This window comes from Vulpes vulpes, chromosome 3 (genome assembly GCF_048418805.1).
Source record: "Vulpes vulpes isolate BD-2025 chromosome 3, VulVul3, whole genome shotgun sequence".
Taxonomy (NCBI): domain Eukaryota; kingdom Metazoa; phylum Chordata; class Mammalia; order Carnivora; family Canidae; genus Vulpes; species Vulpes vulpes.
In genome coordinates, this window is record NC_132782.1 from 87,002,523 (window position 1) to 87,019,817 (window position 17,295).

Here is a 17,295-nt window from a genome sequence, read left to right on the forward strand (position 1 = left end):
TATGGTCATAGCACATCTTCCCAGTGCCACTCCCCAGACATGATGATAGCTTAGTCTCCTGATCATGTGTGTGTTCACTGAAAACAGTCACATTTCCCTGGATTTTCCCCCTTTTTGTTATAAACATCAAACACATAATAAAATTAGAGATTGAACTATAATGAGCCCTTGCTTATCCTAATCACTCAGCTTCAGTAACTGTTAGCTCCTGCCCAGTCTTGTTTCATCCCATGTATCCCACTTCCTCCCTCTATTTTGAAGCAAATTTCAAGAATTGTTTCATTTTCTTTCTTTTTTTTTTTTTTTAATTTTTATTTATTTATGATAGTCACAGAGAGAGAGAGAGGCAGAGACATAGGCAGAGGGAGAAGCAGGCTCCATGCACCGGGAGCCCGATGTGGGATTCGATCCCGGGTCTCCAGGATCACGCCCTGGGCCAAAGGCAGGCGCCAAACCACTGCGCCAACCAGGGATCCCTCATTTTCTTTAATCTTTAATGTACTATTTCAATGTTTACCTTTAAAAGATTTGTTTGTTTGTTTTTTTTAAGATTTTATTTATTTATTCATGAGACAGAGAGAGAGAGGCAGAGGCATAGGCAGAGGGAGAAACAGGCTCCATGCAGGGAACTGACGTGGGATTTGATCCCTGGTCTCCAGGATCAGGCCCTGGGCTGAAGGTGGCGTTAAACCGCTGGGCTACCAGGGCTGCCCTAAAAGGTAGATTTAAAAAAAATAATCAGGGATCCCTGGGTGGTGCAGCGGTTTGGCGCCTGCCTTTGGCCCAGGGCGCGATCCTGGACACCCGGGATCGAATCCCACGTCGGGCTCCCGGTGCATGGAGCCTGCTTCTCCCTCTGCCTGTGTCTCTGCCTCTCTCTCTATCTCTCTGTGACTATCATAAATAAATTAAAAAAAAAAATTTAAAAAAAAATAAATAAAAAATAAAAAAAATAATCAAAATACCATTATCACACCTTAAAAAGTGATATTATTAGCTATCCAGTCATTTTGTTCAAATTTCTCTAGATGTGTCAAAAACCTTTGGTCATACTGAGCTCCAAGTAAAAGGTATTTCTTGCAGTTGGTTGATAGGTTACTTAAATCTCTTAACCTGTAAGTCCTCTTTCCCTATCCCTTTACTTTTTCTTGCTATTCATTTGTTGAAAAAAGGGTTGTTTATCTTAAAGGTTTTGACGATCTGGATTTTGCCATTGTATTCTGTAGCATCATTAACTAGTCCTTCTGTGCCCTACATTAACTATAAATTGATAGGTCTAGAGTCTTAATCAAACTCAGGTTTGATTTCCCCCTTCCTTGAATTTTAATTCTTTGTTTGATTGATTGATTGATTTTTTTTTTATTTTAATTCTGTTTTTATCACTTGGGTCTCTAATTTTGAGGATGAGCCTTTATTTTATTTTTTTTTTATTTTATTTATTTTATTTTATTATTTTATTTTATTTTATATTTTATTATTTTATTTTATTATTTTTATTTTTTTATTTATTTTATTTATTTTATTTTATTTATTTTTTATTTTAATTTTATTTTAATTTTATTTTAGATTTTATTTATTGGAGATAGTGCCAGCATGACGGGCGGAAGGAGAGAGAGAAGCAGACTCCTCACTGAGCAGGGAGCCCAATACAGGGCTCCATCCCAGACCCCAGGATCATGATGTGAGCTGAAGGCAGCCCCTCAACCCATTGAGCCATCCAGGGGCCCCAAGCACATGTCTTAAATGTGCATTGCTTTAGTTCTCTCAGTGAATAGTGGGTGTTTTATGTGGCTAATAGGAGAATTAGGTGGGATATAGTGTAGAGTGATCAATGACAGCACTTTGTATGTATCAGATTTCAGGAATAAGTTCCCTCCCTTTGCACTTCCTTCTGTGTACTGTGGAATGTTGTCAAGCTTCTGTATATAGAAATCACACAGTAGCTGCCTTACAGTGTGATCTTAAGAGTCAGTCCTTACAGACTCCTGGGTGGCTCAGTGGCTAAGCGTCTGCCTTCGGCTCAGGGCATGATCCCAGATCCCAGACCCCGGGATCAAGCTCCACATTAGGCTCCTCGTAAGGAGTCTGCTTCTCCCTCTGCCTGTGTCTCTGCCTCTCTCTCTGGGTCTCTCGTGAATAAATAAATAAAATCTTTAAAAAGTCAGTCCTTAGAATAATACTATAAGTGCACAAGAGCCTTCTGTGATTCAGCATCCTTAGGTTCATAGCACTGAATTCACACTGGAGGGACCTGTTACCCGCGGGCTTGCTCTGGTTTGCTCCTAGCCTATCATATGGAGGCCCAGGGTGCAGAAAAACTCTCCCTCTAGTGCATGTGTGGTTGAAGATTTTTCAGCTCAACTCTCTTTATGGACACATCCTGTAGGTAGCTTTCATGGAGACCACATTGCAGCTGCAGTAATATTTCTTCTGGTTGTTAGCTCTGTAGGGACAAAGTGCTCTCAAAAATGAGTAACTTGTAGACTGGAGGGAACAGGTCATCCTTAAAATTCATGGCGGGAGCCACTTGTTGAAGTGAATATTTATCAAAGTGATTTGTGGCCATAACTTTAAAAATCAGTTGGTGCCAAAATGCTTATCTGTAATTTTTTTTTAAGATTTATATATGTATTTATTTATGATAGACATAGAGAAAGAGAGTCAGAGACACAGGAGGAGGGAGAAGCAGGCTCCATGCCGGGAGCCCAACGTGGGACTCGATCCCAGGACTCCAGGATCGCGCCCTGGGCCAAAGGCAGGCGCTAAACTGCTGAGCCACCCAGGGATTCCCTGCTTATCTGTAATTTTTTAAACCATAGGCTGAAGCCTCTCTCTTCACGTTCTTCCTCTGTTCTCCAGAGACAACTCAACTCTTACCTGGTTTATTTTTTTCCTAGTATTTACCTCCACATTTATGAACACATGCTTATGCTTGATTGATTAGTTTGAGAAATTATTTTAGTTTTTTCTTATGGTGGATGGGGCTCTAGATCTTACACACCCATACATACTCCCCTTTTTGATACATAGTTTTTGTTAAATCTGTTTTTAAACTTTTTATATTATGACTGTGGAAATGTTCATTGCTAGGGGAAGTAATGTACTAGGATAATATATCCTTTCTTGAATTTTCTATTATTCTTGGAGTTAAAATGGTTGTGTCTGTTTTTTTCATCTGCTTTTTTGTTGTCGTTGCTTTGGTATTTGATGCTGTGACTGTCTTTTCACGTCCGACAACTCTAAAACATTGTTTTCATAAGCTTGCCTGTTGTCAGACCTGTCCATCAATCCTCGATTCATTTTTTTCCCTTTCTCCTCCATGCTTCTGTATAGTAGTCCACTTGGGAGTTCCCTTTGCCTTTGGATCTTGCTTGATCTTCTGTGCTCTAGATCCTGATAAGTTTGTCTTGTTTTACACACTCACTCTTGGCTGATAGTTCTCCTAGGTTGAAAATTATTTCTCTGTCAAATTTTTCAATAATCCTGCCACAGATAGAACTGTTTCTTTTTTTTTTTTTTTTTTTTTTTTTTTGATAGAACTGTTTCTTACATTCAGACAGTGTGTTGAGTGCCTGCTGTGGTCATGTACTGGGAGTGTCACAGGCCCCTTCCCTTGTGGAGCTTTATAGTAGTGAACAGTGTTGTCTTCTATAATCATCCCTTCTGTTCTCCAGGTGCTCGTTCCAGCCTTTTTTTTTTTTTTTTAAGATTTTATTTATTCATGAGAGACAAAAAGAAAAAGAGGCAGAGACACAGGCAGAGGGAGAAGCAGGCTCTTTGCAGGGAGCCCGACATGGGACTTGATCCCGGGTTTCTAGGATCAGGCCCCGGGCTGAAGGTGGCACTAAACTGCTGAGCCACCCGGGCTACCCATCGTTCCAGCCTTCTTAGATTTCTCCCCTGGAGTACTTTAATGATTCTGTCTCCATATACGTGACACATTTCTATTTTTGGACCAGACTTCCACCAGATTTCAAGGAGTCTCTGACCACTCCTCAGCTTTTATTTCATCAGATGCCCATTGTAGTATTTTTAGGTGATCCTTAAAGGAAATTTGACCATCACAATATCCTAAGAATCCTAGCAACCTGTATCCTTGATTCTCAGAACCAGGAGTCTGCATGGAGATTAGATTTGCGAGAGAGTGAGCAAGCTGGAGGAAGAAATGCAAGATACATATAAAAGGAAAAATCATCTTCAGTATTTGTTGTTCCTGTGTTCCTCCTGATAGAGTTTTTGAGTACTTTGTGATAGTTATCAGTTAGGCCCTGAGGACAGTAGTAGCATCTGTGGAACACAAATTAGCTTCCTTCCAAAGAGCTTTCAGTCTATTTGAGAAGATTAAAAGGGAAAAAAAATTAAAACAGTGTGATGAGTGTTAAAAAAGAGCGACTAAAGGTACATGAGAGCATGAGGAAAGAAAGGAGAGTGTCATTTGAACAGAATCTTAAGGGAAGGATGTTTTCACTAGAAGAAATCTAAGCAGAAGCAAAAAAAAAAAAAAAAAGGAACCATGGTACCTTTGAGTATATAGGTGTCAGTTATAACTAGCAGTTCTCAAAAGGAAAGAACTCTGATGCATAATTGTGTTTGGTCTATTTAAGTAGAACTTTAGTTAATATTAAGATAAGTGATGGTTGTTGTAACTACTAAAGTAAGATTTTGGAGGCTCCTTTAATTTGTGGGCAATATTTATTTTAAGATACGGTTTCCTGACATGGGCCACTATGGATTTTTTTCCTTTTAACTAGAAAGAGTATTTAAATGGGAGGTAATGACCCCATTTCACTTTCAGACAAGAGTGTGGCATGGTTGAAGATCCATTGGGCTACCAGTTACAAGCTCTGAGTTCACATTCCCATTTCATTAGTTGCTAATAAATGACATCTGTCCTTCAGTCACTTCATTTATAAAATTCAGATCATCATAACCTGTCTTGCCTTTTTTCCTGGGTTTTTGCAAATAGCCCTGGTTCAAGGATGGGAATTGTTACCTCTAGGTAAAACTTGCTAAAAATTAGTGGTCTTGCTGTGGAGTACAAACATGTGACTTTAAGACTGATACCTAAGGGTTTGTGGGGGAACACCTCGGATAGTCAGAACTCCAAAGAGAAGAAACAAAGCAAGGGAGGACGTTGATCAGGGAGATGGAGAGGTAGTAGGATGACTTCTGCTGTTGGCCAGCTCTTGGCGGGTTTCTCTGAACCACTCTGTGAAAATAGGGTGATGTTAAAGAGAGGAAGGAGCCTTCGTTCTGCAACTGGCCTGATTTCATATGCTAGCTTTAATTAATTTGACTGGGGGCAGGTTCTTTATCTACTAGCCTCACTTACCTCTGTTGCAAAAGAACCCCTCCCTCAGAGAGTTGCCATGAGAATTACATGTTATGAGGGGTCTTGAGGCCCACACAGAGTGCTTCCCTTGCAGAGGTGTATCAGCACATCGTGATTCACTTCCTGTTCCCAGACTTGAGAGCTTTGGAAAAGAGATAAAAGGTAGATGAAGGTGGAGGTATGATCCATCCCTCTTCTGTAGCTAAAATACTCATTTTCTCTTTCTTTCATTTTACCAGAAGGGCTCACAGCTGTTTCTTTAAGATAAACATTCAGAATGTGACTTAACTATAGCAGCATTCCTATAACACACAGATATCCCTGTAACCTTTTATTATTCACCAAAGGAGTATGAAATTCAAACCATACAGGTTGCCAAGGATACACCCTGGGCTACGGTCACCTTGTCTGTCCTCCAAAAGCCCATCATCCAGTGGAGGGGATGACATGAAACAGAATCCAACAAATAAATGTATCATTACTATTATCTTTCAAAAGAAAAACATAAAGTGCTTGGAAAAACTGTAACAGGAGGACGTAGGGTGGACTTGAGAGGCTCCATGAGGGCCTCCCTGAGCAAGAAAAATTTAACCACAAACCTGAATGTTCTGTAAGCAGGAGTTCAGTAAGGGGGCTTGGGGAGTGTGTCCTTTCCTGGAGTGAGGAATGCTGTAGAAGAGCTAATTTGGAAGGAAAGGATCATGAATTCAGCCTCAAGCATTTAGTTTCCAGCCTTTTGAGTGAGGCCTGTGAGACATCCAAGTACAAAGAATTCATTTGGGTCCTTGAATGGCCAAAAGAGGTGGGATTATGAGGGTCATCAGCACATGCAGGGCAACTTCCCCAGCCTGGATGAGGTAGGCACAGGGGGAGAGAGAGCCAAGGGTGGTGAGAAGGAGTCAGCAGAGCGGAGGTGGAACACCAGGTGCAGGTAGAAATCAGTGTTCTCAGTACTGCCAAGAGAGGCCAGGTGAGATGACTAAAACATAGGGGCTGGAGTTTGCCTCCTGTTACCAAGGAGATAAGCTAGCAGAAAGAGGGTCTTCGGTCCTGGATCGAAGGAAGTTGTGAAATACACAAAGGTGAGATGAGCAAACATGGACAGATGGTCCCTTTGACAAGTTCGGGCTGGGGTGTTTTGGCTGGAACCCGAAAGGAGAAGGAGGACAGGGATTTTTTTTTTTTTTAAAGATGACAAAGACTTGAGTATATTGAAATGTCAATTGAAAAGATTTTAAAAAGAAGCAGAGGATATGGAACAAAAGGAATCATCACTGGCATAAGACTTTTGCCCTCCACTGTGCTATACGAAAAGGGGATGCAGATGAAGCTGCAAGGAATTTAAAGGTTTTGGTGGGAAGTAGATGGGGAACCATTGGCCAGAGGTATACCATTTAGGGTATACCTGTGGAGTCTGACTTGCCAGCCATCTCTTAGGTGACCCACCCTGTACATAGCCAAGGATAGTTTGCACACTTGCTGTTTTCTTATGTTGCCCTTTGTCAATAAGCATTTGGTTCTGCCCTTGTAGCTGTTGATGAAAGTCAAAGCGAAAATAATGAAATGCTCCCTGTTCATTTTGCTACAGCCTATTTCTGGTAAGCTATGCAGGGGACCTAGCTAAAACTGTGAGTCAGAATGAGATTTGGGGTTGCTTGTATTTTTGTGTCCCATTTACAGCACTAACTTTTCCATTTCTCAATTTTTTAGGCCTTTTCTGATGCCATTAAAAAATGGCAGGAGCTATCACCAGAAACCAGTGGTAAAAGAAAAAAGAGAAAAGAAATGAATCAGTATTCTTATATAGATTTCAAGTTTGAACAAGGTAATGGACAACTTTGAGTTTTTCTGACAAATATGTGAAGCAGCTGTGCAGAACCCTCTCCTTCCCATGCAGCCCAAAAAGGCCGCTGTGGCATGGCCCACCTGCCAGGCTAGCCCAAGAACTGGCTGCGTGGCCTGCTTTGGAGATCTGTATGTTTAAGAAGTGGCTGTGGTTGTCGCCCTCCTTCTTTCTCTCTACCCACTGTGACTGGAACATTGTGTGCAGTGGCAGAGAATTCATGTGTGGAAAAGTGTTTGGGGACACACTCAGGCTGGGGGTTGGAGGGCTGGTCTTGAAGATCTGACAAAAATTAGCTTTATCTCTAATAAAATTATCTAGACCAGAGATTGATTGCTCACTGCAGAGGGATCGCTTGTGCACCTGAGAGTGGCTTCTGCATGGAAAAAACCAGCAGATCCTTAACAGCCGCTTGTGTGCTGAACATTCTGTTCTTGATGACATAACTGCTGGAACTCTTCCAGACATTATTTTGGGTCTAATCTCTGCCCCCAGGGTTAAATGTGTTAAACTTTACATCAAATCTGAGTTGCTTATGTCCGAGGAAAGAGCCCACTGTAACTTTTCCTATGGATGATGTTGTAAACAGGAGTATTTTCCTTTTGTTTTCTCTTATTTGTCTTTCTCTTAAATTTGTACTTATTTATGTAACTTGATTTCAGATCTAAGTGGAAAATCTGAGATAATCATACAGTTGGAAAGTATTTGGGGTTCTGAGATCCTCAGCATCTAAAAGGAAGCCCCTAGGCTCTGACTCCTGAGCCGCGCCCCCCCCCCCCCCCCCCCCACCAAGTTAGTCTGATTCAGTGCTCTCCTCCCATGACGTTCTCACAGGTCTGCCAAAGAATGAGAAAGTGGGGGAAGTGTGTAGGTGGTTCTTCATTCAGCTAAATTTATCCAGTTTAGACTCGGCATCCCAAATATATAGTCATTCCGTATTTGTTTCTGTCCATGGTGGAGAAAAGAAAGTACCACTTTGCAAGATGGTCCACTCTCTTGTTGGTCAGCTCTACATCAGGTTAAATGTACATTCCTGAAATTTCTTGCCATGGGTATAGTTCTTGTCTTTGCAAAGACTTGGAATCTGTTGCTGCTTTGTCTTTGTGACTGTCCTTCTCTGTGTGCTTCCTCTAGCTTGTCAGAATATCTGTGCAAGTCTGGGTAGACAGAGTACTCCTGACAAGTCTGCTATGTTAGAGACAACATACAGCATTAATACGTACAACTTACAGATACACTTAACCTTCCTTGACAGCAATTGACAAGTACCGATAGTCTGAAAATCCTGCTTCAAGAATCTAATTTTTCACATTTTCGGCCATTTTTCCATCCAGGCACCGCTATTTGGGTTTATACATTGCTTGGCTCTAAGAGGGAGTCAGGATTCTCCCTCCACTGTTCTTTTTATCATTTTATGAACTAACCAGTAGATGATCTTCTCATGGAGAGTCTGGGTAGAATCTGGATGTAAACTGAACATCAGTAAAAAATATACCATCTCACAAAGCCAACCAAGAAAAAAGACAAATTACCAGTATCAAGAATTCTCACTCTTTATAAGGGATCTTACAGTAGACTCCACAGACAGCCAATGCAGAATACCATGAACAACATTACACACATAAATTTGACAATTTAAGTGAAATGGACCAATTCCTCAAAAAACACAAAATACCGAGACTTACCCATATTGAAATAGGTAATTTGAATAGCACCCCATAGCTCTCCAGGAAATTGAATTCATAATTTTAAGTCTCCTAAAAAAGAAATCTCCAGCCTCATTTGGTTATACTGGAAAAGAATTAACACTAATTCTGTATAATATCTTCTAGAAAATAGAAGAGTAGGAAACACTTTCCAATTCCTTTTATGAAGTCAGTATTAACCCAGATAACAAAAGCAGACAAGGACAGCTCAAAAAACTATAGACCAATATCCCTTATGAATAAACATGCAGAAGTCATTATTAACAAAATTTCAACAAATAGAAGTTAGCAATATATAAAAAAATTATGTGCCATGACCAAGTCATGTGTATTCCAGGGGTGCAAGGCTGGTTTAGTATTTTGAAAAACAGTATAATCCACCATATTAACAGGTTAAAGAAGGAAAATTATATGACCATATTAATTAATTCAGAAAAGGTATTTAACCATGTTTAACACCTATTGACTAAAACTCAGAAAATTAGGAATTTGAGAGGAACTTCTTCAGTTTGATAACTTCTACAAGAAAACCTAAAGCTAATATTGTTTAATGGCTAATCCTTTCCCCTTAAATCGGGAACAGGAGAAGGATATCTTCTGTTTACTGCAGTTCAACACGTGCTAGAAGTTATAACCAATGAGGAAACACCAAGGAATCTACTGAGAATACTTCTAGACTCATTAAATAAGTTTAGTATCATTGCAAGGTATAAGTCAATCTCCAAAAACCAATTGTATTTCTGTATACTGGCAGTGAGCATATGGAAATCAAAGTTAAAAGTACAGTACTATTTATAATTTTTCCCCCTCCCATTAAATTCTTGCTTTAAGTCTAACAAAACATGTATAAGACTTGTAATAAAAACTAGAAAACTGAAGAAACCAAAGCTAGTGATATTGGGCAGGAAGCCTCAACATCATAAGGATGTAAATCTTCCCCAAATTGGTAAAACAGACTTACTTTAATTCCTATCAAAATCCTAGCAAGACTTTTTGGTAGCTAAAGGCAAGGTTATCCTAGAATTTATATGTAAAGGCAAGGCACTGGAATAGCTAAAATAATTGTTGAAGAGAATAAAGTGGGAGAAGTATCAGGAACCTAATAATAGAGTAAATATTGATAAAGCCAAAAGATACTATGAAGAAGAGACTTTAGAGAGTGAATAGAAGATCTGGGTGGGATAGACAGTTTTCTAGAAAATATAAATTACCAAATCCACAGAAATAAAACTGAACGGGCCAATAACATGGTCTGATATTTGTCATTCTATCTTTTATTCTAAATGTTTCATATTAATGGATTTAGGTACTATTTCAGCTTTTCTTTATGAAGGTTTTCAAAATAAAAAGTTTAAAAAATATTCATCAGACACATGTGCACCTACCAGAATGGCTAAAATTAGAGGCTAACAGTGCAGGTAATAAGGATGTGTGGTGTGATGCATTGCCAGTGGGGAGAGAGTGTAAATTGGCACAACTGCTTTGAAAAACTGGCACTGTTTTCTAAAGCTGCAAAAATGCTTATCTATGATCCAGCACTTCCACTCCTTCGTGTATGCTCTGCTGAACTGCAGACACATTCAACCTGTTCATAGTAACCCAGAACTATAAACCCAGCTGTCCTCAGTAGAATGGATAATAAAGTATAGTATATTCACACAGTGTAATACTGCCAGGATGGGAGGAACCTTCCATTTACAGCATAACAAGGGAAAAGAAAACATGAAAATCAAAATATGTTTATGGTAAGTTAGGGAATGGTAAGGAGCCAAATTTTCCCAAATGCAGGCAACATGATCAGAAAGTCAAAAACATACTGTACTGCTGGAGGGTATGAGGAGGAGTAGGCTGCAGAAGACTGAAATGGCTGCCCTGGATTCCTAGCAACAGTTGTATGCATGATTTTGTGTTGTCACATGTCTTCTAGGTGACATAAAAATAGAAAAGAGGATGTTCTTTCTGGAAAATAAGCGGCGACATTGTAGGTCCTATGACCGGCGTGCCCTTCTTCCAGCTGTGCAGCAAGAGCAGGAGTTCTATGAGCAGAAAATCAAAGAAATGGCAGAGGTAGGAGGATGGATTTGGGGTGTGTTTCAGGTGTTCTGGTTTGCTTTCAGGGTTTAGGATAAAACTGTCTTTTAAGATTTGTATTTTCTTTGAAGTGGTTGGTTTGAATAAATTATGAAGCTTTTGAAAAAACAAAACTGGGTTTGGAAGCGTGCTGTGCTGGATGTGGAGCCTGCTTAAGATTCTCTCCCTCTCCCTCTGTTCTCCACCCCCCTCATGCACACACATGCATGCACTCTTTTAAAAAAATTTTAATAATAAATAATGAATTGATTTAATTAAAAAATAATGCCTTCAACGAAACAGTAAAATTTATTTATTTGATCAAATTTTGACCTTTGAACATTACCTTTTGATGCTCTGTGTGACAGAATGGGAAATCTCCACACAACACCTCTACTGCATCCTGACTGTGATGGTGGCCTGACAAGTGCTTGTGCCTTTGAGTTGCAAGCTGCCAAATCAGACACCCCCCCCCCCCCAAAAAAAAAAAAATTTCACTATTTTTACTTGAAAAAAAATGCTAACAGAAAAATAGATTTTTCAGGAGTAGGCATTGGGCCTAATCTCAAAAATAAAGTGATTATTTATAACCAATGATAAAATTCTAGATCTTGAGCAGAAATTAGAATTTTTGATCCATCTATCACCATTACCTCTCATCTGTTACATTAAAATTTGTTAGCGTAGCTTGCACTATAATGGATCTTCCACACTTGGTGTGATTTTATCATGTAAAACACTGATTCATGAGTTATATAGGTCTTCCAGATGTTGGCACATTCCATGGTATGGTATCAGAACATTGCAGTCATTAATTTCTCATCAGAAAAGTGCTAGGGACACCTGGGTGGCTCAGCAGTTTAGCACCGCCTTCAGCCCAGGGTGTGATCCTGGAGTCCCAGGATCGAGTCCCACATCAGATTCCCTGTGGGGAGCCTCCTTCCTCTGCCTATGTCTCTGCCTCTCTCTCTCTCTCTCTCTCTGTCTCTCATGAACAAAAAAATAAATCTTTTTTTTTTTAAAAAGTGCTTAAAGTGTTGGGTTGACTCTTTGGAGTCCATATCCTTGTCCACATTATTCCACATCTGCCCAGGAGTATCCCCTTTGGGTCAGTGCCTCAGTCGTTCCTGACAGCACCCCTCCTTTCTGGCGCATGAGGTGACCCAAGTTCAGACTCTGCGTTTCCTGACCTGGACCTGGACTCAACAACCTCTGCGATGTACCTTATTTTCTTTTAGTGGGAATTCATTCTGAGATTGTGGTCTCAAATTTGGTTTGCAGGGGTTTTTCTTTTTTATGTTTGTACTACTTTCCTCTTATGCTGAAAATCTTGATTCTTTATATTAACAGTGACTTATTTTCCTTATTCTTTGTTGTTCTTTGTTATATACTTTATATTTCTGAAACAGCCCAATATTATTACTAAAGGCTATTGAATATAGCCTAAGATTTATTTATAATTTTTTTAAGATTTTATTTATTTATTCATGAGAGACAGAGAGAGAGACACACACAGGCAGAGGGAGAAGCAGGTTCCATGCAGGGAGCCCAACACAGGACTTGATCCCAGGTCTCCAGGATCACATCCTGGGCCGAAGGCAGCACTAAACCGCTGAGCCACCTGGGCTGCCCTATTTATAATTTTCTTGTCAGGTTATATCAGATGAGGAATATGAAATCAAAATATTATAAAATCACTTGGAATAAGTGTGTGGTTATACCATTAACCTGATAAACAATTAAGTTTTGATATTTTGATATGATAGATGACAAACAAGTTTTCAAGTTTTAAGGTATTGGTTTTTCAGTTTTAATATTTATTATTTGAGAGAGAGAGTGTACACACGCATATATGCAAGCAGGTAAAGGGACCAAGGGAGAGGAAGAGAGAATTCAAGCAAACTCTGAGCTGAGCAGAGAGCCTGACTCTCCGCTTGATCCCATGACCCTGAGATCACCACCTAAGCAGAAATCAGAGTTGGACACTTAACCAACTGAGCCACCCAGGCACCCCAGGAATTGTTTTTTTGTTTTTATCTAATTTTGTTCTTTAATTATGTAAAATATATTTTTTAAATATTTTATTTATTTATTCATGACAGACACGAGGGGCGGGTGGGGGGGGTGGGCAGGCAGAGACACAGGCAGAGGGAGAAGCAGGCTCCACCCAGGGAGCCCGATGTGGGACTCTATCCCGGGTCTCCAGGATCACATCCCAGGCCAAAGGCGACACTAAACCACTGGGCTACTGGGGCTGCCCTAATTATGTAAAATATTTTTAGTTCTGAAAGTTAAAACTATAAAACAAGGAACAGAAAGATCTACCCTCTGCCCTGTCCTTTCCTCCTATGTTTCCTAGCTCCCTCTATACATAACCATTGTTTTTTGTTTGTTTGTTTTGGGTTTGAGTTTTTAATTTTTGTTTTAAGTTTATGTAAGTAATCTCTACACCCAGCATGGGGCTCAAATTCACAATCCCAAGATCAAGAGCGACAAGGTCTTCTGACTGAGGCAGCTAGATGCCCCTCTGTATAACCATTGTTAGTAGTTTTTTATTGTCTTTCCTTATTTTATGTAAAAGCAAATATATTGGGAGGGGTGGGATTGGGGGGGGCGGTTTGGTTTGTTTTTACCTATCTTTCTTACCTGAAAGCACACTTTTCTGTCCTTTGCTTTTAAACTTAGCAGTGTATCCTGATGATCACTCTTAAGCCAGAGATTTTTCCTTTTTTTTTTTTTTTTAAGATTTTATTTATTTATTCATGAGAGACACAGAGATTGAGAGAGAGAGAGAGAAAGAGAGAGAGAGAGGCAGAGGGAGAAGCAGGCTCCCTGCAAGGAGCCCGATGCGAGAGACTTGATCTTGGAATCCAAAGGCAGACACTCAACCACTGAGCCAGGCAGGCATCCCTTTTCTTTCCTTTTTAAAACTGCCTAGTGTGGGCAGCCGGGGTGGTGGCCCAGCAGTTTAGCACCGCCTTCAGCCCAGGGCCTAATCCTGGAGAACCAGGATCGAGTCCCACGTCAGGCTCCCTGCATGGAGCCTGCATCTCCCTCTGCCTATGTCTCTGCCTCTCTCTCTCTCTCTCTCAATCTCTATGTCTCTCATGAATAAATAAATGAAATCTTTAAAAAGAAAAAAAAAAAAAACTGCCTAGTGTGGGGGCACCTGGATGGCTCAGTTGGTTAAGCATCTGCCTTGGGCTCAGGTGGTGATCTCAGGGTCCTGGGATCGGGCCTGTTCACCTGGGAGCCTACTTCTCCCTCCGCTTCTGCTACTCCCCCTGCTTCTGTTTCTCCTCTCTCTTTCTCTCTCAAATAAATAAAATCTTTAAAAAAAAATAAAACTGCCCAGAGTGACATTGTCTGCAGTAGTAGTGTTGATTCAGTTATTCTCCTCGATGGACATTCAAGGTTGTTTCCATTGTTTCTTGCTATTATAAATAGTGCCATGGTAAATAACCTTAAACATACAATATTTCTATTTCTGTCCCAGAGTATCTTTGGGTACATTCCTAGAAGTGCAGTGGATGAATCAAAGAGTAAATACTTAGGTGACATTATTATCTAGTGCCAAGTGTCACAGTGGTTGTGTTGTTTTGCATTCCCAGCAGCAACATGCAGGAATATATTTGTTTGGTTTCCTTTCTTATATTTAGCTTTCTGGTGCATTTTAAATTTACTCTGAGGTATCTCTTTAAACTACTAAACTGTGTAACTGAAGAGATGATTATTCCTAGTAGAGTTCTTTTATGTTTATGGAAATGAATGCTAAGTGTTTGTGGCATCTTTACTAAATTTGTATCTGCATGTATTGTTCTTCAGCATGAAGACTTTTTGCTTGCCCTGCAGATGAATGAAGAACAGTATCAAAAGGTAATTTGAAATCTAATTCATTTATTCTAGGTATTTACGTAACCTGTTTTCTTTATCACATTTCCTGGTGGCATATTGGTTCCTGTATAATCTCCTGTTGGTCTGCTGGGTTTGTGGTTCAACCAAATTACAGTTGGATGCTCGAATCATAATAGGCACTCCTAATCCAGACTGGCTCAGAATTGAAGCACAGATAATGACAAGAATTGTTTCTCTTTTTAAGAACATTCCCTGCAATCCACTGAATATTTTCTTAGAGGAAAATTTAAAATTCTGGTGTCAAAAAGTTAGAAGGAAGAGATATGTCTAACCTCAGGACCAGGTGGCTTTTGTACACTGTCTGCTGTCCTCTCCTAGAGGTCTTTTTTTGACATGGTGGGAATGGACTGGGGGCTGGGTCTGTCTTCCATTAGAAGAACAAGTTTCATGGTGCTCACAGTATTGGAGGTTGCTGCCCCAGCTAGCTTCAGTGGTCCGTTAATATACAGTGTAGGCTGAAACAACCTCCTCACACTCCTGCCCTCTAAAAGAAGAGCAAAATCCAACTTTGGGAGCTTTTTGGGGTAACATCCCTTGTGCCACTTGTCCCTCTCCCTCTCGTAATCATATTAGCATATGAATACAAATGTTAGAGTTCTGGCACCATGGGACTCGTGATATGATCACTTTATACAAAGGATGACTTCAAAGAATAAAAACCTATGAAAATTCTATCTTTAGTTACATATTTGTATATTTGTACTAGCATCTCAAGCTATGTATAGAGCAGCAAACAGCTCATCATTGTTTTATGCCTTCTAGAGGTGGCTTTTGATTTCAGCGTGTATTTGGGGGTAGAGGAATATAAAATCTATTACCCCTCTGCCTCCGTGTATAGTGTCTCATGTGTCTCTGATGGCCCACAGGATGGCCAGCTTATTGAGTGCCGCTGCTGCTATGGAGAGTTTCCATTCGAGGAGCTGACACAGTGTGCAGATGCTCACTTGTTCTGCAAAGAATGTCTCATCAGATATGCCCAAGAGGCTGTCTTTGGATCTGGAAAGGTAAGAATCATGTAATAGGTCCACACACAGGAAATGCTCACAGAGTATGAGACTGCATTTATAGGTAGCTGTAAATGCCTGATGAAATTGCCCTTTCTGGGATGAGGTGGAGCTGTTAGGACAAGCTGGGGTGTGTGTGATTGCCAGATAGCCCCTGGCTGGTGTGATTGTGTTGATTGTAAGCCAGGTGGATTTCTTCTCAGGAAGTGACAGCATTCTTCTGTGCCCCCGTGCCTGCTCCAAGAGCAGTAGCTTCTTCACTCATTGATCCTTTTCGTAATACGAACAAAGAGACCCTTGCAGCTATTAAGTGAGAGTGCATTGTTGGTTTTTTTCCAATAAAATTTTTTAAGGACTTTGTATTAAAATGAATAACTAAGGACGCCTGGGCGGCTCAGTGGTTAAGCGTCTACCTTCGGCTCAGGGCATGATCCCCAGTGCAGGGATCAAGTCCCACATTGGGCTCCCTGAAGGGAGCCTGCTTTTCCCTCTGCCTATGTCTTTGCCTCTGTGTGTCTCATGAATGAATAAATGAATGAATAAATAAATAAATATATATATATATATATATATATAAATCTTTTTAAAAAATGAATAACTATGGGGACACTTGGCTGGTTCAGTCAGAAGAGCATGTGACTCTTGATCTTGGGATCATGAGTTGGAGCCCCATGTTGAGTGTAGAGGTTACTTAAAAATAAGTACACTTTTTAAAAGGCAAAAAATAATGATAACTAGAAGCCTTTTTAAGAAAGAAGTAACTGTCCAAGGTCATATTTCTCTGTCCAAAATTAGTGTCTCTTGATACCAGCATAACAAAATATGAAAAGGAATTTTACTTTATTTTGTCTTAACAAATGATTAAAAACCAGAATTTTTTAAAATAATAATCAAATCATTCAACATCAGTTATTCTAAAGTCAATTGTAGTTGAGTCAAGAACAGAGTAACTATTACTAGCAGGATGTTGTAGTAGGCAGACTAATGGCCCCCCAGAGGTATCCCCATCATCCCAGAACCTGTGAATGTTACCTTACATGGTGGAGGGGACTTAAGGTTGCTGGTCAGGTGGCCTTGAAATGGGGAGAGCATCCTGAATTATCCAGATGGGCCCAGTGTAATCACAAGGGTCCTTAAAAATGGATGAGAGAAGTAAAAGAGGAAGTTGGAGTGATGTGTTGTGAGGAGGACTCAGTGTGCTTGCTACTGATGGCTTTGAAGGCGATGTCTAGGGCCTGCTTGGGCAGCTGTCCCAGAGGCTTTCTTCCTTTCTCTTGGAAGAGTTTTAGTCCCCTGGCCATCTGAAGGGGACAGGATCTGGATAGAGGTTTGTCAGACAACCTTCTTATTTTTCGTCCATATTCTTGTCCCCTCTTAAACCATTCATCTCTGCCTTCCCTGATACCTGTACCTCCTATCTTTTTA

The 17,295-nt window shown here is 40.2% G+C and overlaps 1 protein-coding gene across 4 annotated transcripts in view; it reads left to right on the forward strand.

The window, feature by feature from the left end:
* RNF216 (ring finger protein 216) overlaps positions 1 to 17,295 on the forward strand; it is a 160,294-nt gene that overhangs the window by 46,538 nt on the left and 96,461 nt on the right. For all 4 annotated transcript variants that reach the window (XM_026011377.2, XM_026011375.2, XM_072753209.1 and 1 more), the window contains exons 8-11: positions 7,043 to 7,157; positions 10,809 to 10,948; positions 14,777 to 14,827; positions 15,733 to 15,870. In XM_026011377.2, the coding sequence (XP_025867162.1) occupies positions 7,043 to 7,157; positions 10,809 to 10,948; positions 14,777 to 14,827; positions 15,733 to 15,870 (444 nt within the window). The remainder of the gene's footprint in view (positions 1 to 7,042; positions 7,158 to 10,808; positions 10,949 to 14,776; positions 14,828 to 15,732; positions 15,871 to 17,295) is intronic.